Genomic DNA, 27,964 nt, shown 5'->3' with positions numbered 1-27,964 from the left:
CCAAAGCAAAACACAAAAATTTGCTAATAAAAAAAAAATAACTTTTTAGCACTAAAAATAAAACCAATGCCATTCTTTATACTTATTTAGAATTGTGTTTAAAGTTTTTCTACAAGTTATATAATTATGAAAAACAGTAAACAAGTTTCACCCAAATTTAATTTGTCTTTTAATTTATCAAATTTAAACACATTTTATGTTTGGTAAATAAAGGGGATTTGCTATTAAAATTAAAACATGGGAGAAATATATAGATTTTTTTTTTTTTTTTTAAATAAAGTTTTTTATTTTTTTGCAACAGTGGTAGCAGTATCACATACGTTTTACTAAATAATAGTAATATTTCTAGCACAATGCCCTTATGTAAAAATTTTCTTTTAGGCCTAATGAATGCATATTTGTCATTTTGAAATTTCTATTTGCCCATTAGCTCCGCCCACTACCGGAGAAACCGGTATGTCTTCTGCTTTTTCGAAAATGAATATGAATAATTCTAAATTAACTCGATTATTTTGACAGGAGAAGACAACAGATGCTGAAATTAATGCAAGCGACATGCGCTTCAGTCTATGTAGTAAATAAACCTGCACGTCTCTGCCATTCATTAATTCACACAGAGACGCGCAGAACACGGATTCATATTTCAAACAACTTTTGCGGCTTAACATTTACAGATACTGGTCCATATGGAGATTTGATTTCATTAATTTATGCTTTCACAAATTCCATGATTGTCCATATTAAAATGTAAGTTTCATTTACATGACTGGATTTTGAGATTCTGTACTCGTTTTCTGCTTCGCGGAAATCATAGCGCTGTATGCGTCAAGAACCGGGTTTGAACGGGACCTCGGTACTACCGGTCGTTAACCCAGCTATTAGAAAACTTGCATTTGTCCATGAAGACGACGATGGTTGTCCAATCGTTGAAGATATGCCTTGAAGCAAGTCTAAAATAAAACGTAAGCCAGCCACTTCTGTTGAGCGCGCAGTGTTCTGAGATGATGCCGAACGACCACTGAATATGACGTCAGCATCAAACATACAGTGAGACGGAGACGGAAGATCTTTGATTATGTGCCCAGATATGCTAAAGCCCATATAAACGAACTAACACGAACGCAGATAGAATTTCAATCAGAATAAGACACCTGATAGTCTGGAAAAAATAATACCTAATTTGGAACAAAATAATACCTCTGAGACCACATTTAACACTTTTAATGGCCTTAAATTTGACCATTTTGATTTATCACTTTTTAATACTTTTTAAAACCCCGCGGACACCCTGTTCACCCTATTACTCACTGTCTGAAATGAAACAGACTTTGCTTTTTCCCACATATATGGAGATCAGAGAGCAGGGGTTGCAGTATACGAATGAACCTTGGGGCGTCATTCGAGACAGAGAAGCACTTCTGGAAAAACAACAACATAGGTCACGAAAACAAACCATTAGTCATTTTATCAAACTTCCTTTATCTTCTGATTTCAAACATTTCACAGGAACCAAATATTAATGCTCCCAGTTGGGATCACTTACAAACACACACAAGCCATAGTGAGCTTCCATGCTGTCTACCAAGGCCACATCCTAACTGTTATCTAACATCAGATTAGAACTGATATCAAAGCTTGATGTTAGCATGTTGCCAAGCTAACAACACAATATTCTAGTTAGCTCTAAATAGTCCATTTTAAATTGGATTGCGCTATTATCAGAGTTTACATTGGCACTGAAAGAAAGTACAATTATAATCTCCAAGGACATTTTTCATCCTGATGTATTCTGGGATTGCCTTTCCTTCCCCCTCACAACAACATCTCTTCTCTAGTGATGTGGGCACCGGGCTGGGCAATATGATTGAAATTTTTAAAAACTCCAGAAACTTTTCACATAAGATCATTCCAATTCAATGATTCAATCATTGCAAATCACAATTCAATGATTCAATCAATTCCCAGTAGACAAAATCAACTTTTTTTTGTTCCAAACTCAGTTTTACTCTGTCATTTCAATTGGAATTCATGTGATTGGGAATTTCACGTGAGGACAAAAGATTTCCTCATGCAGATTTTGCAATGTTTCAAGATTTCTAGCAGGTTATGTGGATAGGCTGCACTCAGAAAGCTGCTTGGTTTGAAAGTGATTTCTGTCTGAGCTGTGCTTCCTACATCGATATACTATTGACAGTAAGTAATGAACCATTTTAGCTGCAAAATTCCACTAAAATCTTATAAATGTAATGAGTTTTTTCAAAGGGGTCTTATGATGCAATTTCAAATTTTCCTTTCTCTTTGAAGTGTTAATAGCTCTTGTCTTGATGAATAAAGAAGATCTGTAAAGTTGCAAAGAATAAAGTCTCAAATTCTCATGTTTTTTGTAAAATTCTTTATATATGATGCTTGGAGCTGATCCGTGCTAGTCGCTGAGAAAATACATCAACTTTGCACTGTTGATCGCCGGATCGGCTTTCACCGTGGACAAAGTGGAGTCCAGCCCGGGGTCATCACATGTGGTTGCCCCAAGCCTGCTGGCCAGTCCTGCATAGAATCCGCCGGTCACGCTGTTCTCAAGCCTGCCTGCCTCTGTTCATTCAAGCTCACTCAAGGTCGGTATCGTTAAGGTTTTGGATGGGTATCGTTAAGGTTTTAACGGTATTACTACTCTTACCGATACTGCTTAATAGTCCGGTACTTTAACAATATTCTTATCGGTACTTTGTGATGTGTTAGGCAGTTGAAAACTTTGCATTTCTCTGTCTGCACATAATGCACTTTTGAAAGATGCTTTGACAGATTGCTTGTATTTCTGCCCCTTAGATGCAAAAATTGTATTACACTTATGACAACCAGCGTTGTTAAGCGGGAGTTTTCATACTGTAAGGGGCCGTTCACATATCATGTCTAAAAACACGTGGAAAACGCTAGGCACACCGCTTTCAGATTTTTTTTCCCAAAGCCTTCGGGCACTTGAGCTCCTGAGGAGTCTGCCGTTGCTAAGCAACCATGACCTGCTCTCTCCATGAAGATGCGGAAATTTCAACAATGGATAAATGGATTTGCAGCACTAAAAACTGCTTGCAGTAGCTCTGCTACTAAATTAATTTAAAATACACATACAGCTATTATCAGCGGTTCCTTCATCTTGGCTGAGCTTTCAATGCTGTTATGGAAAAGGTGAGGAAGCTACATGACCCGCGGTGCGCTTGCGGCATTCTGAAAAGTTGAGATGTTTTTAACTCAATGCAGTGCGGACGCGCTTGGAAAAAACGAGCTTGTTGTACTGTGTGCGCGTCGCAACCACGTCCCTTCCATTATGAGTGCGCATACCGCGCGCCTACATTTGAAATAACGAACTTGAGGGTGCAAAAGACGAGATATGTGAACGGCCCCTTATGCGTGTGTGTGCACCGCGCATGTTCTTGTTTTGTGTGTGTGACTGACAGACAGCCTCCGCAGCGCTCATGAGAGATCTCGCAGATCTCACAGACAAATATGTCTTAATATGATCGCACATTAGAAATGATTGGTGAGATAAAATGAGCACAATAACATTATTAAGCAAAAATACATAGTACATTATTTTTTTCCCCCTGCAGTACAAAAAGCAGAACCGATAGCATCAGATCTTACTGATACTACAGTCTTTCATAATTTAGTCCCGGGGCCAGTTTAATACCGGGTTTCGGTATTCAGAAGGCGGGGCATAGAAGAGAAACAATAATGTACAGTATGTGAAAAAGAATGTATTTTCTTAACCTTAAATGCATAAATCCATTTCATTACACCAAATACACCCAAAAAAAAAATATATATATATATATTTTTAACAGCATCATATGACCCCTTTAAGAGGTATCATGATCTTGCTGTCTATTTTTTGGAACATGTTTGAGTTGTGAGTGCGCTTATCTACCTTATGTTGTCTTGGTTGGAAAAGGAAGAATGAGAGATGGAACAACATTTGTTTCTCATTTCAAACGAAATCCACTAGGAAGAGGTTCACCCATGCAGATTTTGCATCGACTTGGTGACATGAATTGATGAACCTTTTTGCCCAGAAAAATTTGCTAATCTGACCACATTTGTGGACTTTAGACAAAACAGAGTGTCTTCAGAACGTAATGTTGCTGTCTTGGTAGGAAGCAGGGGCTTCAGTGCACAAAAATGTTCTTTGGGGGGGGCCCCGACTGAGACTCTTCATAGCAAATCTGTACAATGGCTCCAGAATCGCTAGCGATACGACACAGGTAAGAAAATATATAATGAAAGGTTCGACTAATTAAAAAAACGTATGGCCTGATTTTGTATTTGTCTGAAACCAAATGTTGCTACAGACTGCATGCATCCCTGATGTATTATTCTTGCCATTTAGTTAGGTAGTTTAAAGGTTTAAATGAGCAGCTGGTAACTGTGTGATAATCACACACATCATTAAAGCACCATTTAAGTGAGCTATTAAGCATTTTGGATTATTCTCACGTCTTTGTGGGCAGGTTTTAAGGACATTTGTCTAAATGAGGCTGCATATTGCTGGAAGTGTTTGCTGTTTTAACATTTGATTTAACAGGAAGGACAATAATGACGCAAAGAGAAGAAGGCCCTAGGGCTGCCCACACCGATGACTTCATGCAAACTACTGAACCTTCGGTGTCAATCTACTGCGTAAGAGTTCATATTCCCAGTAATGTACATCATATTACTGGAACTGTACATGATATCCGCCGGATGTCACTGAAAATCGCGACGAGTGACCACACACGTCAAACATGTTTACCGTACCGTCTCTTCTGCTCTGAGACACACACACTCCCACAGAAGCCATACACAATGTTCGACCAAGTCTAGCGTGCCACGTGGTTATGGTTTGTGGCTGGTTTTACCATGATCCTTGCCATGATCTACACTGAAAAACTGTTGCAAGAACAATTTGCACTCAGAAATTGCTAGTACAGTAAATTAATCAAATAATTACAAATAAATAGGAAGTAGCACAATGAACTGAAGGTGAAATTCTGAAGTAGAAAGACTGAAATAGTGTTTTTCATAAAAAAACGTGACAGTAATCTTCAAAGTGTTCTTGTCTACTTTAGTACGCTGATTAAAATTACACAGCTCTAGGGCCACTTCATTCTGTTTAATCCCTCTTGTATAATGACCAACTGTATAACTGACTGTTTGATTTCCTGTACTGATCTGTTTTTACTTAAAATAGCATTTTTTTATTTGGTAAAGTAGCTGTCAAAGAAAGATAACGCACAGTTAACTGGTCATTACCACAAAATAAACCCCAACAGGGTGATTAAACATTATTTATCTGAGAGATTCATTCTTGCTCCGTCTTGCTGTTTTACCAATCAGAGGGGAAAAAACAGGCTTTGTTTGTTTACTTGCTTTCTCATTATCAGCTCAGCTAATCTTGAGGATTTTATGGGCTGCTAATTTGAAAACGAAAACAACAACCACAATACTTTCTTCAAACCTCAATATAAGCAGGGCACCACAACAGTGCTTTTTTGTTAGGGATAGTCCCCTAAAAAGCACTGTGGTACCATATTGCAGTACCTAATAATCAGATGATCATGGTATGGTATGTTGATATGCAGTGGCCTCAAAATCTTTTTGAATACTTAAGTTACAATTGTACAATTGTGGTACAGAACCCAGCCAAGAAAGCATTGATGGCGTGGTGAACAAAAAACTTACCAGCCGCCTTCTCTCCTCTTCCATGGTGCTCAGCAACTGGGAAAACTCTTTGAAGGATTGAGCTGGAGAAGAAAAATAGAGTTATTAATCCATTTGCATTTGCTGGTTAAAGTTCAGACTTATAATAATAACTTGATTCACGAGGGTCAATAGAACTGCAGTTAAGTAAATACTGTTAGCATTGATTTGTTGCCACAGCTACTTATATAAATGATTCAGCATTTAATAAGAATGCAGCATGAGCAATGGACTTTATTCTTTGAATTTAAATCATTATGGAACAAGTAAAAAAGACTTTCCTCCACTTTTTGGTCACCTAAAAGGTAAGAAATATCCATGTACAGTCATTTATCCACAACAAACAGAGCACTTTAGCAGGCTTTTAGGTGCTGCTGATAGGCTTCAGGTGTTTAATGTAAAATGAAAATTCAGTATATTTCAGGCTACATACTTTTACACTACTTGTCATTCAAGATAATCCGCTGAAAATACCATGTGAATAATCAGTCTGGAGCAGCAGGATAATGATATAATGACAATGCATAACATAGAATAAGTTAGGGGCTGTGGGGATGAATAAACAACAACATAGATACCCTGAAGCACTGTATTATGAACTACATGTGAAACTGCTAAAACATATTGAAATAAATTGGATTTGACAATCACACTAACCCACATTGTGATATTATTTTATGTTAATATAGGGTATATAATGCAGTCCTAAGTTCAAGAGCCTCAAAAAAGGGAACTGGTAAACAATGAAATATTTACCATTAAATGTGTCAGAATATGGCAATCAATAATTGGCTGTCAGTGGAGAAAGATGTATTTTGCTGTCAGATGGTGTAGTTAAGGCTTCTACCAGTAGGGGCTCACAAACGAAACCTGACCCAAGGGTCAACCGCTGCACTGAAGAAGGTTCAATCCCAACTAGGGCAACCTGTGACCTGGAAATTACTTTAATTCCCACAATCCCTGCTAAGTCCTTGAGCTAAGTACTTAACTCAAAGGTTACACCAGAGGGACCTACAATTGGGCCAGCAATTAGTGTAATACGAGCTACTTGGAATTAAAAAAAAAAAAGGAAGAGGAAAGACACAGCAGTAATCAGGTGTGAAAGTGAACAGGTAACCTTGATTCTAACTTGCACATACACAAAATTCACAATTCATTCAAGAAAAGTGAAAAAGTTCAACCAATGGATGTTTGGAAATAGACTTTAATGAAGTTATCCATCTATCATTCCCTCAACTCTGAATGTTAAAGCTGTAATTTACACAAAAATAAAACTCTGTAACATAGTGCTCAACTTATGAACTCCTTTTATGGTGTTTTTTGTTGTCGTCATGTAGGTGTACCATGCTGACCAGCCAATACCTTGACCCCTTCTCAACATATTAGTGAATGAAGTGTTCTTGAGTTTGAATACCAAGATCATAGCGTTTAGTGCTTCAATATAAAACCCACCACCATCTAGTGACAGCAAGGACGGCACTAACCTCTTTCTCTTGCTGTAACAAAATGGCAGCTTGTGATTGCTCAGAATGGTGTCTGCGGATGAGGGACAGCTGCTGTCTCTACCTGGATGGACTTTATCTTTTTACGTTTGAGCTTGGACACTTGGTCAAGTTCAGCTTGCCAACTCTATAAACACAATTATCAAACCATCGCTCCAGATACCTGCAGCTTGTCCTCTCTCTTTGTGTCCATTTACGCTTCTTGGCTTTTAGCAGCTATGGACAGCTGAACGCAAGACTCCCAGAAGACTCCGAAAACACCACGGATGCCAGACATGCACACAACACACTCACTGTTAGGGCTGGACAATATTATTTTTTCAAGCCATCATGATAACTTCTCTTGATTATTAATTAAAGAGGATTTATTAAATGTAATATACAAAAAAATTGTATAAATGAAAAATGTTAAAATAGATGACAGTAATATTTACCTACATATTATATGATTTTAATACATAGAAAAAGCCACACATGATTTAGCACAACAATGTAAACAAATCTAGTCAATGAAATAGACAATGTGATCTGATTCACAGAAATGAACCAAACACACCAACTTTAAAAACAGGGAATGATCGTGAAACCTTTTTAATGAAACTGTCTTTAGGGACCTTAATGGCCAATTAAAAAGTTCCTTAGACATGGCAACATTAACCATTATGACTGATTTATTAATGATACCGATGGCTAGGTTGGACCACACTGGTAAATATCGATTAATTAACCGATAGCTTTTAAAATGGATACTGAACAAAAACTAAAATAGTGCTCATAAAAATAAAAATAATAAATAAAAAAACTACTGAAACACACTAATAGTAGTAGTAATAATAAAAGTAATAATAATAATAATAATAATAACAGTAATAGTAATAGTTAATGTTGAAATTACCACACTCTAGTAGTGCCCTATGAAATCAGTAAAAACCATTTCCTAAATACCATTTTATTTCCATATTCCGTAATTTAATTTTCTGGATTCTGTTTTTTCCATTAAAAATTTTCTCCACTCATTTTTACTAGTTAAATAAAAGTTTATTAATCATAAAGCAAGTCTTATAAATTAAAATCATGAAATTATACATTTTCACATCAGTTTAATGCTTTATTAGGGCCCTATGAAATCTTTTATTTTTTCTCACCATATTTTTTTTTGTTACCAAATTCTGTTTAAGCATGTCTAATTATTTTAACACATAAAACAACTTAATTAATTTATTTCTTTTCTCAAAGAAGCCTGATTTTCCCCCCTCAAAAATTATGTTTATTTACATTTTTATCGTTATCAAATCAAGGCATGAAATTTTTTTTTGGCAAACAAATGGGATTTACTATTAAAATTAAAATATGGAAGAAATGTTGTGTGATTATTCCTTAAAAAATAAAGAAATAATTTTAGTAGTAGAAGTAGGCTATGTACATTCTACTGAAAAATAGAATTCAAAACCCCAGACTTTTATTTTGACAGGTTATCTTTACAATTTTGTGCATATGATATAACTGTTTGCTCAAATCAAACAGTCAGATGCTCAGATGACTCTCAGAACAGTTCTGGAGATGTTCTTCATGTGTTTTCATCCTCATTTAGTGAGAAAACAGACGTTGAAATCACCGCAAGCGTCAGATGCGTTAAACTGTGAAATCTGTTTTTATGAATGGATTACGCGATTCCATGTATTCCGCATTGTGAAAAACACAGGTCCCTACATTTATACCATCACAATGTATACTCAAACTTTAACTGCTTCTATTCTTGAACGCTCAAGTGATTATATAATCAAAATAAAAGAAAAGCACTGAGTCTATGAGAACTCACCGGTATCACACAAACTCCGGATGTGCCATGTTCAACTCAAGGAGCAGTCTAAAACAGTTTATTTATTCACCAAACGGACACAAGTTTACTTCAAGAATGAACAATGAGGCATATATGAGTTTGAAGTTCAGTGTTTCTTGCTCTGTTCAGCGTGCAGCATCTAAACAATCAGAATGTGCTGTCAGTGATTTCAACCACTAGAAGCTTCTTTCAGACTGTAAATGAAAATAATGAAAATAATGAAAACAGACCCTTCTCAGTCACTCCAGCAATGGATGCATCCTGGAAAATTATCTGCATGGATTTTTGCAGATAACCGGTTCTTCCAGTAATCAACTATCGGTGCCGATTTATCGGCAAAACCGATACATCGGTCGCCTCTAGTAATTACCAATACTTCTGGTGACAAAATTAGCCCCAGTGTGATCCTACATTTACATTTTTATTTTTATGAAAATTGAAAAAAAAGATAAGAAGATGAGAACAGAAAATGAGAAGGAGAGAGTGAGAGAGATTTAATGTGGAAGATAAGAGCAGAAGCTGTGGATAAATGTCTCTGTTGAACTATATGAGGTACTTAAGGCAGGATGTAGCGGCTAAAAGGGGTTAGAGCAGATGTATCATTCACAGGTTAATAGAGAGAATGACAGAAGTGATGAGTCATTCTGTGAAATGGGCTTTTGGCTCAGGACAGAAGAGATCTGACATACATACACATTTGAGAAGGACTGATGAGAGAGGCAGACAAGGAATCGCCCTCTCATTTAAAAACCACTAATGTACTATCCATAAATCAAGACCAGTCGCACACGACTGTGCTTCAACAAGAAATTGCTTTAAAACCTCACTTGATAAGTATTTTTACTTGCAATATTTTCTATTGAAACAGGAAGCTTAGACAAGATGGGTCTATCTTTTTTATTTATTTATTTTTTAATAGCTACGCTATACTTACATCATAACCATGTTTTTTGTACATTCATTTATTAAAAAGTTAAAAGTAAAAATAATACATGAAGGACTTGAACACATAATTTCTACAATGTGCAGATTTATTATTTTTATATTAATAATTATTTTGATATAAAACATGGTGAAACCAACATGCAAGGTCAATAATTCAAGGAGCATGTAAAATTTATATATTACTATATATAGATGTTTTACATTAAAAAATTAAATCTAAAAAATATTAATTATTCAATAATCTGTGTAAAATGTGGTATAATTTTTCGCTTAAGCGTTACACCAAATAAAATTTTTATATTCAATATATAAAATTCTATTAATTCTATGGAATAAATGTATATTTAATATATATTTAAAAAATAACTTTTTATATTAAACATATATATTTAAAAACATTCTTAAAAATAGTGAATAATGTAATAATAAAAATAATGAATAAAAGCAATGTATAGTAATGGATGGTTACACGACATGACATTTTTAGGCCATGTCCACACTAAAACGTTTTCGTTTTAAAAAAGCATCTTTTTCTCTCCGTTTTGGCCTTCCATCCAAACTGAAACAGCGTTTTTAATCAAGGAAACTGAGATTTTTGAAAATGTTCCCCAAAGTGGATAAATTTGAAAACACTGTTTTTGCGTTGTAGTGTGGACTGTTAAAACGGAGGCTTTTGAAAATTATGAAGCAATTTTAGTCATGTGACACATATTATACCAATAGATATATTTGTATTTATACTGGGATTGTGCACGTTATGCGCTATGCACTTTCACAATATTGCTATAGATATGTTACTTTGTACGTACACTCTTCATATCACAGTCCCGCAAAGGTGAAAGCAAATTACTCACGATCGCTATTTGCAGCAAAACATGAGGGCATTTGCGTTATAGATCAGATATACAATCGTGAGTGTGTGTGACCTGGATGCATCAGTGAATGGTGAGTTATTTTCACAAATAAATTTTCCTGTCAGAAAAACTGCATGAAAACGTCTTATGTCTGTTTCTGTGTTCTGTTTTCAAATGTATCCAGATTAATGTAGACGTTAGTGCTGTCAAATGATTAATCGTGATTAATCGCATCCAAAATAAAAGTTTTTGTTTACATGATATATGTGTGTGTGCTGTGTAAATTTATTATGCATATATAAAGATCCACACATACAGCATATATTTTGAAAGTATTTACATGGATGTATGTGACATGTATATATTTATATTAATATAAATTAAATCATACATAAATATATTTAATATATAAACAACATATTTTTCTTAAATATATACATGCATGTTTGTGTCTTTATATACACATAATAAATATCCACAGCACACACACATATATCACGTAAACAAAAACGTTTATTTTGGATGTGATTAATCACGATTAACGTATTTTTCGGACTATAAGTCACACCCAAGTATAAGTCGCATCAGTCCAAAAATACATCATGACGAGGAAAAAAACATATATAATTTGCACTGGACTATAAGTCGCATTTGTTTAGAACCAAGAGAAAACATTACCGTCTACAGCCGCGAGGGCGTTCTATGTTTTCAGTGGGAGACTACAGGAGCACTGAGCAGCATAGTGTGCCCTCTCGCGGCTGTAGATGGTAATGTTTTCTCTTGGTTCATTTCTCTCAATTCATGTCAAATTAATTTTGATAAATAAGTCGCACCTGACTATAAGTCGCAAGACCAGCTAAACTATGAAAAAAAAATGTGACTTATAGTCCGGAAAATATGGTAATCATTTGACAGCACTGGTAGACGTAGTCTTAGATCACTTTTATACAATTTCCTACAATGTCGTTCTACAAACTGACGTCATGACAAAACATCTGTTGAGATAATGGGAAAGTCAGAGCCATGAAGATCAACAAAGAGAGAAAAGGACAGAAAGCATGAGCGGCACCAGCCATCTGCCCATCACGGTTGAAGTGAAACAGTCTTGTACTTTTAGGACAATTAATATTTCTATAGCTACATCAATCTTTCTGTGAGATTGATTTCAGGATAACTGGTGTGGATTGTGAATGTCACAGCAGGAAGTCATGGAATGAAATCGATAGGAGGTCAGGTGACCCTGTCTGTAGTCCCAGACAGACTGCTGATGCGACGCAGACTGCTTGGAGCTTCAAAGTAGATTGCAGCTCAGCTACATCAAGATTCTGGTCCCACAGCACACGAGGGGTCCGGTCAAGTCACTCCGAAAGCTCACTTTCATCGATGACCAGATTGATTCCACAAGACAATTACATTTTTCTTCAGTGAGAGTAATCTTACCCTTTTAGGGCTGGGACACTATGAGAGCACAACAGAAATACCAGACACTTTGAAAACTTTCCATGAAGACTGATAGATGAGAACTTTTTTCTACTGGTCAACTGATATGGCGTTTTAATGGCTGAGGCAAAGAATAGCTTTGAATGATATGCTTCCTATTATTTGAATGGAGGGTATATGTTCTTTTGAGCACAACTCATATTGTACATTTCAAATTATGTGGCAGGACTTTTTGTATTTCTTTCAGTCTGCACAATGAACTCTTATGTAAAGTTATCCCCATAACACATATTTGAACCTTTTCCACCCAATATTTATCCTATGTAAGACCTATTTTGTTATTATTGTTGGTTATGCTTTGTTTATACTCCTTTCTGTGTTGAAGTAATGCAACTAATATACAATTCGAATACAATGTGTGTGTGTGTGTGTGTATACACATACATATATGGGCTATTCTACAGAATTTGTGCAAACTGCCGTTCCACAAGCAAACAACACATTAAAAAAGCATTCATTTATTCAAATCTTAGATGTTTATTAAGATCATTGTATTATCTATTGAAACCCAAAATAACATTTAAAATATTGCTAAGCTTAATATATATATAAAATCATACTCATCATTTATACTTTAAGTTGGAGGTGGCTGTCTGAACCCTAACAGTTTTGTACTGGATTTAGTACATGGTGAGTATATAGATCCCATCATTTTGAGGTAAATGTGTGCAAAATTCTGATAAATCAGTGTGTAACTTTAAGGAACGTCACTAGCAAACACTTTTTTTTCTGCAATGAACACTTTTTGGGGAGTTATTTCATGTGTACAACTGTTCAGAATTGTGCCACCTAACCATGTGCTGATTAGCATCTTTGACCTAGGTTCAAAGGTATCTACAACCGTCACCTACTGAAACAGTCACTCTTTGGTGGTGTTTCGGTAGTGACATCTGTTTTCGTAATTATTATTTTTTTTTTGGTGTTATTCCATAAAATTGACACTACTGAAAAAGTCACGTCATAAATAAGCAAAATTGTAATACAGTTATGTATTTTAGTATGTTTTAGTATGCAAGTTAAAATTCTGTAATGTTATCTGGTCACTACAAAACAATTAGTTTTCACTACCGAAAATGCTAAATATTTTATGATAGTTTTTAATTCAATGTATACTCAAACTATTGAATCCATAACTTTGAAATCAGTATGATCAACTTCTTGCCTTTTATACAATTTATTTTTTGAAAAAAAGTTTTATATAAAAAATTTGATTTATTAAATATATTTTAAATGCATATAATACATATTAAAATGTTTAATAATTTGTCCAAATTAATTAAACATTACACTACAACAATTAATATTTTGTCACACAATTTGTGTGAAAATCATGATGTCTATATTGAGACAAATAAATAAATAAATAATAATAATAATAAAATAATGATTTTTAATTTATCCAGAATCGTGAAGCTCTAATATATATTTGTGCTGTCAAAATTAGCGTCTTAATGCAAAGAGCGGATCATATGCACGAGTCGGCATTTATTTAAAACTACACAGCTTCAGCATGATTATGACCACTGTTTTTTTTTTTACTAAGCAATTCATATTGAATCTAGGGGGTAATCTATTAGACTGAAGCAGTCAAATGCAGCTTTACTGAGCTTAATGGCTCTGGCCTGAGCATTTATAACCAAAAGGCTATTGGCTATTTTAAAAAGGGGGCAGGGCTGTTTTGATATGACCTGCCCTCTCTTCCTGTTTCAGTTGAAATTACGTCACCACATAGAATAAGTCTGGCACTGCAGGGGACATTTAAGAATTAAAGTGGGTCAGAATGGGTAGAGATGCCTGTCAGATCCGTGTCATGTTCAGCATCGGAAGCTCTTAAAGGGACAGCAGACAAAAAAGAAAGAAAGAAAAAACCTAATAACGAGCTGCTGTGGTGTCTGTCAATCAAAGATAAAAAAAAAAAAAAAGGTTGTCATTCACTTAGCTTTATATATTTATTTAAATTTCATTTAGAATTTAGTGTTTGATAAATGTATGCAATTTCTGTATATTTCCTACTTGCAGAGGGGCACAGGTAAATATGACATTTATTATTTATGTGAAGATTGTATTTATGTGAAGATAAGTTCACTTAAATTAAATTAAGTTATTTCAAGTAGTCTAATAGATGTTTAAATTGATAGCTTTGTAATGTTGAATGTCTAATGAATGGCGAAGTCGTGGCCTAGTGGTTAGAGAGTTTGACTCCTAACCCTAGGGTTGTGGGTTTGAATCTTGGGCTGGCAATACCACGACTTAGGTGCCGTTGAGCAAGACATCGAACCCCCAACTGCTCCCCGAGTGCCGCAGCATAAATGGCTGCCGACTGCTCCGGGGGTGTGTTATCACTGCTCTTTGTGTGTACACTTTGGATGGGTTAAATGCAGAGCACGAATTCTGAGTATGTGTCACCATCTATCTATCTATCTATCTATCTATCTATCTATCTATCTATCTATCTATCTATCTATCTATCTATCTATCTATCTATCTATCTATCTATCTATCTATCTATCTATGTTGTTTCTACACCAAAAGTATTGTAGTGTCTGCCATTTTTGTTCACAGTATGGGAGTATCACTGAACAGACAGAACAAAATGCTGGGGTCAAAGAGATGGCATTAACATGCAGCCACAGGTTTCATCAACATTCACTTGTCCATGGAATACAAACCAAACCATCCACCACATTACACGTGCAAATCAATAGCCGTAGCCTTATTATTTCCTACCTATCAATGTTTCTGTCCATTAAAGTGGTCCATTAAAAAAACAGCCGTAAAGAAATCCCCGCTATGGCTGGCTCGCCCAACGTTTCTTTTAATCATACAAATAGGGGAAAAAAATCACCCCATTCCTATTTGGCAACCAGATGAGGATAGGAAAAAGCCAAATTGAACTACATTATGAGCCTGCTTTACCACACCTCAACACATTTAATTAGATTTTCCCCATCAGATTGCTTGGGAAAAGAAGAGGAAAGGTAGCAGGTTAAATGACAGGTTGTTTTTGCGACTGAGAGTACGAAAAGACTGGAAGCCAACTGTTCGATGCAGATGGTCTGAGTGTCAAGCCAGCACACAATGCACAGAGCAGGACAGGAAGATAATAAACAAAGTAATGACACATAAGGAGAGAACGCAGGAACGAGAGAAGGATAGAAAGAGATGAATGGCTGCAAAAAGAGAAGGAACAGAATGAGTGATCAACCCATCAGGGCGTATGAACTCTCAGCACATCTGCTCCGTGCCCACCGAGGGTGAGCCGTCTGCATTTTCCTTAATCTCTGACACCAATCACAATTAGTTACTCTGATCTCTTAAAGGGCTGAGCTGAGACCTTCTTGTCAGGAATGCAAGCAAATCAATGCAATACATTATGCATGCGGGGTAGGCAATCTCACTGAGACCTGCCTTGAGCTGTTGAGCTAAATCTGGACCGGGGCAGGATGCTTGCTTTCATACGGGACTGCCTTTACTAATCAAAGTGATGAATTGTAAGTCCTTCTGTGATTGCTCATATGCTAAAGATTTTAAACAATGGCCGAAAGGGAAAGAGTCAGAGTGGAAGAAAAAAGAGGCTAGAAATCCGTCTATGCTGCTCAACTCTGGGCGAGTCTTCCAAGGAAGTAATATGGAATTTCCAGGGATAGGTCTTGATTAAAATGACAATCCCAGCCATCTGAGACAGTCTGCGGGACATTCGGGATCAAGGAAGGAATCCAATCCTCAGAACATTAGGAGAACTTTCCATTAAGATGATCTTAGAATGGTTAAGCAGATCGTCTTTAATGGGTTTGAAGAACCATTTTATCGCTCAGATGTTGCTCTTTCATAGCTCAGGCGAGTTAATGGACTTCTTGGTTAGGAATCAACTTTCTCAGATGTTCTGCTAAAACTCCTTACGAGAAATAAAAGGACACAAATGAGACAACAGTTGACGCGGTGTGGATAGCACAGACGTTATAATTCAGTCTTAAAGGAGTATTTGTATTTGATGAGAAGGGTCTGAGCATCTGTTCATTTAATGTTCACAAGCATTAGAAAGGTTACTTTGGAAATGTAACAGGTTACAGATTACAAATTACCTTATTTGAAATGTAAAGTAGTGTAACTTTTTCAATTACTTGATGTAATTAATTACTTTTCTAAATTTCTTATATTATTCATTTTCAATCATTTAAACCAGGAAGGGCTAACCTTACAGTAGTACTCAACACTGATTACTGTAAGACGTTTTTGTAATCATTTACATTTTCATAAGTATCTGTAATTTAATTTTACTTTTTTTTTCTCAGTAAATATAAAAAGATTACAGTTAAATTGATTTCATAATTAAATTACATAACTCTGTTACATATAAGTAATTACTCCCCAACACTGAAGTTCACATAAACATCAGTGTTTATGTGAATACTTGCCAAGTTGGACAGTCTTTAACTAAATGAGTTTGAGTGGGAGATGTTTATTTATGTCTTTTTATATACATTTTATGCTGTTACTTTTTTCTATCTTTTCTCTGTTACACATGATATGCATTTGTCTGAACTCTGAAAAATTTCCAGTCCAAAATGTCAAGACTGACTAAAAGTCCACACAAGTCAGTCCAAATCCATGTTTCCGAACTCTGCTTTTCACAGCAGCCTTTTTACATGAATCGACTGTTTTGGATGTTAAGTTTGGGACTTTAAGGAGGGGCGAAAACACACCACTGTAATGGAAAGGAAAATAGTGTGGCACAGTAATCGATTTATCTTGATTATCATGTTTTCCCAATTGCTGGAAGCCAAAATTTCATCCAAACAAAAATTGTATTAATCGTACAGCCCTAGTTCGATGGATTTATGAGATTTCTTCAGAAGCTCCATGAGGTCTTTTTGTCTGGAGAATATTTAAACAGGAGAATTTGCTCTCCATTTATTTTAATTGCAGTCTAGGAGACAGAATTGAGATATTTGTGATTTTTCATATACACCTACAAGACTGAATCCACAAATTCCACAAATGAGCAGTTGATGCCACACTTACCAATGCTGACTTCATCATCCGTTTCTGCATCACCAATACAATCAAACTGGAACTCCTGTAATGACTGGGAGAATTTCTGCACGGCTGCAGAGAGGTCTAAAGAAAGAGAGAAAGAGAGAGATTTGAACCATGAAAGTGTACACATTCACATGTATCTCCTGTAGAACAGTTTAACAAAACTATTATGGCACGTAAAATATCTTAAGCTATGACATTCAATCAAAGACTTCAGAAACACATGAAAGCGGACTAAGAGTTGAAATCAAAGCCACTTGAGTCAAAGGTGTATCCTCTTTTCAACACAACGTTATCTGTAAAAAAAGGCAAATACATAATCTTCACTCCGTGCTGAGAATAATTGAGTTCTCATTCGGAGTGCTAAATGTACATTTCAGTCATCAAGAGTGGGTGGAAAGGACTTGAGCAGGAAATGCTAAGCAACTCAATCAAAAACAGTAATGAGACAGCAGAGAAAAGCCATTTCATCTTGCCTTAAAAGAGGTGATAGACCCAACTGCTCCTCCAAATACCAACAAAAGCTCTCTGACAAAGAAAACTCTGAAAAGGTTTTCTCATTACCTGCTTCTTAATCTTCTATTTGGAAAAACGCAGGATTGGAAAATGGCTCTCTCAAGCTTAAGAGCATAAGATTTGTCAAAAGAGCAATACGTAGGCATTCACAATGTGGCAGGGAGGAATACTAACGTTGCACTTATGACTGTTGTTTTGGTAAATTGTTCAGTGACCATCTATCAAGAAAGCACATGAGGATGAATTGTAATGCTTATAGACCAGCATTAATATACAAACTGAACGGTAATTCCTGAAAGATCAAAAGTTGATTCCATACAATTCACAATCCAATGGATGCTTTGCTGCTAATTTAAATGTTAAGTCTAATGACTCACTTTGGTCAAATCTATCAATAGCATTAAGACTGAACACTGATAAATAGCAGAGAGGATTTAAAAGAGAATACAAGCCAAGGTTATAGTTGAGGATATATTTCCTCGCAATGTGCACTTTAATTTTCTTTCATTTCTGCTTATTGTGCATCACCCAATTGCATCAAAAAATATGTGTATATTTTCTGCCCACTTTTTGACCTAACAAGGTCAAGAGCAAGCACAAATAACATTTATGTATTTTCTGTCTCTTTGAACCTCACATGTCAAACATACATACAGAATGCAGCATTCAGAGAGGATACATAGAACACTGCGATCTCACTTATAGTAAACACTGGAACATTCCACTTACAGGGTTCAATTCTAATGGCTACAGATTCTATGTGGTTAAATTATCCATGATTCCCAACTAAAGAAAACACTGCAGCAAAGGGCAACAGGATGTGATGTGATTTTTCCCACACTCCATTAAAAACAACAGCGCATCATCCACTGAGGTCACAACTATAGTCAGTTTTCATTGCACACAAAACAGTCCCAGAAAAAAAAAGTAGTGTTAAATATACACTAAAATAATTTCATAACCATTTTCCTGTCTTTTTTGGTATTTAGAATTAACTGCATCTTCTTCGTTTAAGATCTATCATGCACATTAAACTTATGATTGACTAGTGTAATCAGAAATGGTTGTAAATGAGTATTGACATCCCATCTAATTCTATGAGAATAAAAAAATCCATAACAAGAAGAATGCTGATGATGAACCAGCTGATGAACAATTGCACATTTAAAGCTTCGACATACTTGGCACTTATAATGAGCAAAATCATCATACATTGGTGTGGATGCTAATTTATTGTTATAGTTATCTTTATATTATTATTCTCGAAGTGATCGAGAATGACATTTAAATGCTACATCAATCCTACAATTGAAATGAATTTGAGGTTGAAATTTGATAACAGTATAAGAAAGCTAAATGAATAAACAATTAATATTTTGAATTAACCCTTTGGAGTCGAATAACGCATATACAGTATGAGTTATGAGGCATTTTCTCCTGATATACCCGAAAATAACCTAAATTACACTTTCAGTTTTGATCGTACAGATAAGAGCAATACATCAATCGAATCTGTAAAGGGTCTAATTTTTTTTTTGTATACAGACATAATAACAACAAAACTTTGTGCATTTATAAAATAAAAATAATCAAGGTGTGCTGTCTGTAGCCTTGATCTGCGCTGATCTTCATTTAGAAATGTGTCATTAAAAATAACTGTAACTCAGTGAATACTCAACAAAAAGACATGAGAGATATATCTATAGAAAGCTTGACATGTCTACTTTAAAATAAACAAGTGCTGCCGAAAAGAAATATTCTGTGGTAAAGTAATCCATATGAACACAATGCGATGTCCGTTTTTCACGTCTCCCTTCATTATCTCGAATGTGACCACGCCCCCGCACCAAACTCTCAATTCAGATTCTAATTTTTCACTGAAGCGCGCGGCTTGAATACGCCCACACAACAGAAAACAAAGCAGCGAGACGGTTCAAGTTTTTTTTTTTTTTTTTTTACTGTTTGCTTCGCGATAATTCACCCCAAAAAGATGCACTGTGGATTACCTTAGGTAAATGTGAAAATGAAGCGCTTTATTCAGCAGAGATCATAAACATGAGTAAGTTCCTTTTTTATTTATTTATATATACTTAGAATTTTTCCAAACTATAATTCCTGACTAAATGTATAATCAAATGAAACATTACGAAGTTTCAATAACAATATATACTACTATACCATTCAAAAGCTTGATATAAATAATATAAATGTAACAAATAAATGTAACTGTAACAAATGTAACAAAGAATTGTGTTCTTTTAATTTATCCCCCCCAAAAAACCTGAAAAACATTCTCAGCTCTTTTCAACATTAATAATAATAATAATAATTATAATAATAATAATAAATGTTTTTTTTTTTTTTTGAAAATCAGATTGCTAAAAGGATTTCTGAAGGATTGTGTGACTGGAGCAATGATGCAAAAAATTCAGCTTTGAAAGTCAGCTGTGATTCTTCCTAATTAACTGTTTAACTGCACTTGCAAGTGAATATTAAATTATGTTGTGAATATCATTGTGTAAATCACAATGATATTCATGATAGTTGACGCCTACTCGCATTTGAGTTTTACAAACAAAAAGTGACTTAGAAAATTTAAATCAATATATTGTATTCTGTGAATGAGTAAACAAGATGATTTTCACATCATTTAGAAAGAATAATTGTGGGCTACAAGATCCAGTTCTCAAAGTCCCGGGAACCAATGTACTGTATGTGTTTTATGGCCTTATTCAAGTGATTTAACATTTTTAGTTTTTCACTAACCACGCATAACTGTTTTGTTTTTCTCAAAATCACAATCATGTACATACATGCTGCTCACATATTATTATAGCCCAGTTTGTGCTGATTACAGTGAGATTAGCCTTTTCATTCCAATTCATTATCTTATGGGGTATGACCAATTCAAAATAAAATTCATGATTTGAAAGCGAGAGGATAATTCACCCCAAAACCAATCATTTACTAACCCTCAATTGGTTCCAAACCTGTATGAGTTGCTATCTTCTGCTGAACACAAAAAAATGGTACTTTGAGGTACATAGATCATCAAACAGTTACTGATCTCCTTTGATTCCCATGGTATGGAAAGAATACGTAAATAAATAAAAACATACTATGGAAGTCAATGGGGACCAGTTTTGCCCAAGCATGACAGCAACAAACTAAACACCTCATAACACCTTGGTAACTGCAGAGCAGCACCCTGGAAACCATGTACTACACAAGAAATTGCTCAAGTCTAGTCATAGCTTCTGAGATAAACACAGGAATTTAATACAGTATCAGGTTTTTATCTGTGGCCTTATGCTTCGCCCAAGCACTGAGAGCACATAACAAGGTTATCCACCGATGTGTTGAGTGAGCATGTATATCATATCATGCCAAGCACCAGCTCTGAGACTCCAGGGTGCTGGTCAATAATCTGTTTGAGATGCGAGTCTGCTCAGTCAAGCTGAACGTGCCCCATCAATAATGCAGCGCCCTTCACCTCTCATACCGACAGACAGAATCACCACCACAGTGCTGATCCACAACCACAGTACTTTCCTAAAACCTTCACTGAGAGCATTAATGTCTAATAGGCCTGGCTTTTCTGGCCGGAGAGGACACCTGCTGCTCTCCAATAGGAAACACATGGAAAACCGCACCTCTGCAACTGAGGTCTCCCTAGGAGGCTTTTTGCTTCCTTTTCCCTCCTGTATTAACTCAGCTCTCCAAACTGTCTCCTTATCTCTATAGATAATGCCTTGTAGATCTGCTGTCCATCTCCACAGAGCTGTCACTTTGAGCTGCGGTCTTTTCTTCCCCTCGCTTATTAAGAGTAGAACATGCCGTCCATCACTACATACCTTCAGGGAATCGCTGAACTGGGATTTGTTCTTGGCTCTGTTTCAAACCTGATTGAGCTGCCTCACTGCCTACTGTTTACATACAGTAAGCAGCAGCTTTCTAATTCAGCATTCTATTCTTAATTAGGAGTGCACAATAAATATCGGCCAATAATTAATGCGCATATAGTCAGTAAAGCCAGTTCTCTAATCAGCTGCAAATTTCATCAGGTGCATGATTTCACATAGAGCAGCTGTTACCACACAGAGCCGTTGTTAACTGACACGTTCCGCAAATCCATGTTCATTATCATTTGATCTATGTGAAATCACGCACCTGATGGAATTTACAGCTGCTTAGAGAGCCGTTTTTACTGACGAGATGCGCATTAATTATCGGCCGATATTTATCGTGCACCACTAGTCTTATTGGAATATGTAAAGAAACTGAAATGGAAACAACTTTGTTAATAGTTTTTCATGTGTATAGATTGAACGGTAATTACTTTACTGATATTTCTCTTAGATATTTAAGCCTTTTTTGGGGGAAATTGTATATCGGATCCGTATTTAAAAGATACCTACATGCAACGCTGCCTTAGAGTTTGACCCAAACTAGTAATGTTCTGTGGCGCATAATTTTGCTTGACCATTTTTAACAGCCTTTGTTTCAGAAGCACACTGTGATGCCTAAACATGTCCCCTAGGTAGGTGTCTCAATAGGTTTTGGAACACAGTTCTTGATTTAGACATCTGGTGTAATGAACTCACTGCCAAGAGTAACACTAGCTGTTCTCACCACTGCATGATGAGACATGTAAGAATGGGTACAAGGTTTTACACAGGGTTTTAATAATAAATCAGTAAGAATAAGATGAATTACTGGATTCAAAAAGGATGACAGAGCAGTGTGAGCTGTCACAAAGCATTACACAACCAAACTGAATAGCAAAAGCTGCAAGTGAACATAGAACTAGCTTGAACCATTCCCTATAACACACATACTAAGAGAAACTAGGTATCATTACCTCCCAAGTTTCAGGGATAGAACTGAAGTAAACATCCCCCTACAAGACAATACAAGCTCAAAGGGCAAAACTAGATAGTAGAGGAGCATGTTCAGAGGACATTTCTTAAAAGGTCACATACATCCACCCTGCCGCCTCTCAGAACTTGCAAGATTTATTTTCTTTTGCCGGTTACTTCATTTTCTCTCCCTTACATTCACTCTCATTTAACTTTAAAGAAATAGTTCACTCAAAACTAAAAAAAAAATCAGTCATTATTTACTCGCCCTCATGTCATTTGAAACTCATATGGTACTTTTTTTTGTAACAGAGAATTTTGGAAAAATATTCACTTGCTTATTTTTATACAATATTCATAGACTAGTCTTTCCAAAAATGAAGAAGAAGAAAAAAAGTGTTGGAAGAAACATGTAAAAAAAAAAAAAATTGATGGGCATTAATTAGATAATGTTTCAAGAAATGCTATGCCATTAATAACATGTTATTTGTGAAATAACAACATATCCAGTTACTTTGTCAACTATTTAACATTTTATAAAACAAAATAAATATATATTTACATTGATATTTAAAAAAAATATATGTTTGGAGAAATCAGGGTATATATAAGATGCACAAGTTTGTGTGTGTGTGAACATGATTAGCTTTGTGTTTTACCAGTCGTGGGGAAGTCGTGGCCTAGTGGTTAGAGAGTTTGACTCCTAACCCTAGGGTTGTGGGTTTGAATCTCGGGCTGGCAACACCATGACTTAGATGCCCTTGAGTAGGGGTGGGATGATACAGGTACCTCACGATTCAATTCTGTGGCGATATGTGGTCCACGATATGATAATATCACGATTCGCTATATTGAATATATTGGAAGAAATTTCATCAACGATATATCACGATATATGTGATTGAAAAGAAAAAGAAGGAATAAGGAAATAAGGAAATTTTATGCATTTATTAATGCCAACATTTCCAACATTGTGCAAAGAAATATGCATTTGCATAATAACTCATTGCCTCCTGGTCTTAAATGTAAACACTGTACATCTAGACAGATAAAAGTGCATGAACATTACAAAAAAACATGAACATTAACATGTGTAAACCATAATACTGAAACATAAGTAGTAAGTTACTGTAAACAGTGGACACATCAAGGCATATTCTTCTTGAGGAACACTAACTGATCAGCATTCTCTTTTTTTTCTGCAATTCTCTGTTGTTGTTAATTAACTTGTGTTCTTCACCGGCCGCTGTTTGCGCCACTTTACCCCTATTTACTCGAACAGCGCCCCCCCGCAAACAGAATGGTAGATATTGGGTAGTGACAGTGACACTGACAACGGGTAAATTAATCATTTTGTGTTGTAATAAAATATCGATATTGGGCGTTAGTGTATCGATTATTTATTGCGACAGAGAGCACAACAATATATTGCAATATCAATTTTTTTTCCCACCCCTACCCTTGAGCAAGGCATTGAACCCCCAACTGCTCCCTGGGCGCCGCAGCATAAATGGCTGCCCACTGCTCCGGGTGTGTGTTCAGTGTGTGTTCACTGCTCTGTGTGTGTGCACTTTGGATGGGTTAAATGCAGAGCACAAATTCTGAGTATGGGTCAATCACCATACTTGGCTGTATGTCACGTCACTTCTTCACTTCACTTACTTACTTAATGTATAAAAAAAAAAAAAAAAAAAAAAATAACACAATCGAGATAAAACTGAAGTAACTTAAAATTTTAGTTTCCATTTAATGTTACAGTGTAATGTATAGATCAATTAATTTAATTGTTTGATTTATTTTTATGCTTTTAATACTAGTTCATGATAATATTCCAGGTGAAGATGATATATTCATAATATCAATTTGTTTTGGGGACAGCACAAAATGTAAGTAAATTATTCAGAAATATACAAAAACATATCATGTTTGTGATGGGAGATCATCATACTGTATGGCCTCAGAAGAAATGGATGTCTTACTACTTTAATGGTGCTTTTCTGTACTTTTTCGGATCTTGACAGATTTGTCACTGTGAACTGTCACTGTATGGAAAAGAGTTGTGTGAAAATCTCTTTGTATTCTACATAAAATAACAGTACAAGCACTTGGAATAACATGAGGGAAAGTAAATAATGACAGAATTTCCATATTTTGTGTGAACTATACCTTTAAACATGATGTGCACAGAACATGCATGTCGCCACTTAGAAACATTCCTGTTATGACATTAACAAGCACAATGCATATGTCATGTAATTTTGCAGCGAGTGTAATTACAGGGCATGCTGTGGAACCTGGCAGCAGAGGCAGCGTGCACACATGACGGGCTTCCAGCCTGCTTTTATCACAGGTTTCATCTGATGTCACACCTCCACACAGCCTGCCATGGAAGAGTGCCTCCATAGCTCACTGGCTGTTAGGGAAAGGACATTTCCTCCAGCCTGCTACAACAACGAGCCATAAGAGAGTGACGGTGCTTGTGTTTAATAGTGTGTTGCAGATAGTGGGTGGCTGCGTGCATGTGTATATGTTTTTATGTGTGTGTGGGTGTGTGCAGAGAAAAGGCATTTCAGCTCTGTCTTCACATTCCAAAACGTTCCATCGGTTGGAATACAGTCAATAATGAAGCAAAACACACCTTTTATAGTGATAATATGATCTCACACTCAAGTTGGTAAAAAAACAACAAATAGAGAATGAGAGAGAGCATCCGCTAGGGCTGTAGTACTCGAGTCCGGTCTTGGACTCGAGTCCGGACTCGAGACATTTTTCTGTCGTCTCGGACTTGTCTCGGACTCGTTGAATTTGCACTCGGACTTGTCTCGGACTTGGCCATTGGACTCGCCAAGTCTTCTAGTTGGTCTCGACCGAGTCCAGCAAAAAAATAAAATATAAAATTTCTCCTTCAATACAAAATCACATTTGCATGATGTCGCGACTGAAACCGTGTGGAAAACGCTAGGCGCGCCGCTCTCCTTATTTCCAAAGCACTCTGTAGCCTGCGCTTGCGCTCCAGTGGCGTCTGCTGTTGCTGGGCAACCATGACCCGCTCTCCATGATGACGCAGAAGTTTCTGCAAAGAATAAATGGAATTCCAGCACTTAAAATCACTTGCAGTAGCTCTGCTAATAGATTCATTTAAAAAATGGCTGTCCTTGTACAACTATGATCATCTGTTTCTCCATCTTGCCTTAGCTTTCAGTATTGTTCCGGGAAAGGATGTGCATGACCAGTGGTGCACTTACTGCGACCTGAAAAGTTTAGATGTTTCTAATTTAATTTTCTACATGTTAGATTGTGTTTTATTTACGTCTACACCTAGATAGCCTTTTTTTTTTTTTTTCAATAAACGCGTATTAATGTATAGCCTTATGCAACAATTACATATGTAAATTTTAAAAACTTTATATATGACATTACATATTTACATTTTCATGTAACAGCCAGTATTTGTATCTGTAACAATCACAAAATTTTTCCTATCTGCATTAGGATACAACATCGTACAGTTACTTGATAAGACTGTTATGACTTTTTATATATTTTTTTGTAGTTATCACTGAACAAGTATGTCATGTTAAACTGAAATAATTATTAATTTCTAAAATAATATTTATCATGCAAGCAGAGAGATGTCATGACAAACGTTTAGTGATCATTTGAACACGACTGAATCCATTCAATGCGCACATTTTCATTACGCAGAACACTTTGAGCGAGTCTTAATGTTAATGAACTTCACTAAACAGATGTGTTTGTTCCGCGCAAACCAGCAAAAGGTAAATATGCAAACATGTAGGACAAGTAGACAATGTATCCGTATCTAAGCTGATTATTAGCCTACTCTTGAGAGAGAACTGATTTGGTTTTTGAGAGACTGAGACGCGCAACGCGTCTGTTTGATTGGTGAGCGCGCTGTGCTTATTCCATTCATTCGTATCATGGTAGCCTAAGCTTTCAATATTTGCCTTTTAAATATATAAAAATAATATAACGTGTAGCTATGATGTATTATTATAGGTAAAATTACTCTTGCAACGCTCTGATTTCTGAGAGATAAACAGAGAGGCGACAACAATGCGGTGTTTGATTTGCTCTCTTTTCACTCATAAAGTTTACATTCATTCACTTCTGGCGCTGATGCCCTGGCTCACCTGTTATCTAGCAAACACCAGACTCTGTCAGCTTTAGCCGAGTATTCAGGCAGAATTATTCCTTGAGCGTTATTCGTTTTTTAAGCCATTATCCGTGCCATTCCGAATAAGGTATTCGGCTTCAGGCACAACCCTAATTATTACATTACATATTTTATTTTTACATGCAACATAGATAAGGTCATATAGTAACAGCTCCACGCAATATTGTAAATCTAAAATTCACGTCGTACTTGCAAACACTTTGTATGCATTATGGTTAATGCATGCTGGAGTAGTCGATTGTTTCCGACAGAGCTCGACTAGTCTATGCAAGATCTAGCACAGTAGGACAAAAATTTGCTGTATTTATGTGCGCATGGCCAGTAGAGCCAAACGTATCCATTCTAGCCTTGCTGCGCGCATTTGTCATATCCCGAGCTTTGCGTGTGTCTGTGCACTGTGCCAATTAGGCATAGTCATATACATTTTTGACCACAGATATAATGTCAACAAAAAATAAAGTACATAAAAATTATTTGACCTTACAGTTCCAAACTTTGTTTGTTTATCCAAGTTTAGCTCCCAGGGTCGGACTGGGAGTAAAACCAGTACTCATTAGCAAGGCCCCAAAGGAAGAGAGGGCCCTTGAAAAGTATGAATCTGAAATATATATTTTTTACCTGGATATTTTCATGGGGGGGAATGGGGGCCCATCAGGACTGCCTATGCATAGGGCCCAGGATCTTGTTTAATGCCCCTGTTAGCTTTAACCCTAATTATACACACTTGAACCTAATCAAGCTCTTACTAGACACACTAATCTTCCAGGTGTGTTAAGGCCAGTTGGAGCTAAACTTTTCAGGACATTGGCCATCCAGGATGTAGTTTGGAGACCCCTGTTCTACAGAGTTGTTACTTTGCACATGCTTTTTGATCATTACAAATAATAATGTAAAATGATTTTCTTAGAATAGGAGATATGCTTTCTCTCGCATCACAAACATTATCAGTAGTTTAGTATATGGTCTTGAAGTGGACCCTTTTTTCT

The 27,964-nt window shown here is 36.0% G+C and overlaps 1 protein-coding gene across 2 annotated transcripts in view; it reads right to left on the bottom strand.

Moving 5' to 3' along the window:
- Window positions 1–27,964, bottom strand: part of LOC127977145 (rho GTPase-activating protein 42) — a 103,775-nt gene that overhangs the window by 50,112 nt on the left and 25,699 nt on the right. For both annotated transcript variants that reach the window (XM_052581849.1, XM_052581850.1), the window contains exons 2-3: window positions 17,391–17,486; window positions 5,710–5,771 (exon numbers count right to left, since the gene is read on the bottom strand). In XM_052581849.1, the coding sequence (XP_052437809.1) occupies window positions 5,710–5,771; window positions 17,391–17,486 (158 nt within the window). The remainder of the gene's footprint in view (window positions 1–5,709; window positions 5,772–17,390; window positions 17,487–27,964) is intronic.

The sequence above is a fragment of the Carassius gibelio genome, chromosome B18 (assembly GCF_023724105.1).
Source record: "Carassius gibelio isolate Cgi1373 ecotype wild population from Czech Republic chromosome B18, carGib1.2-hapl.c, whole genome shotgun sequence".
Taxonomy (NCBI): domain Eukaryota; kingdom Metazoa; phylum Chordata; class Actinopteri; order Cypriniformes; family Cyprinidae; genus Carassius; species Carassius gibelio.
The sequence above is the reverse complement of the archived record's forward strand: the minus strand, read 5'-3'. Positions and strand labels throughout refer to the sequence as shown.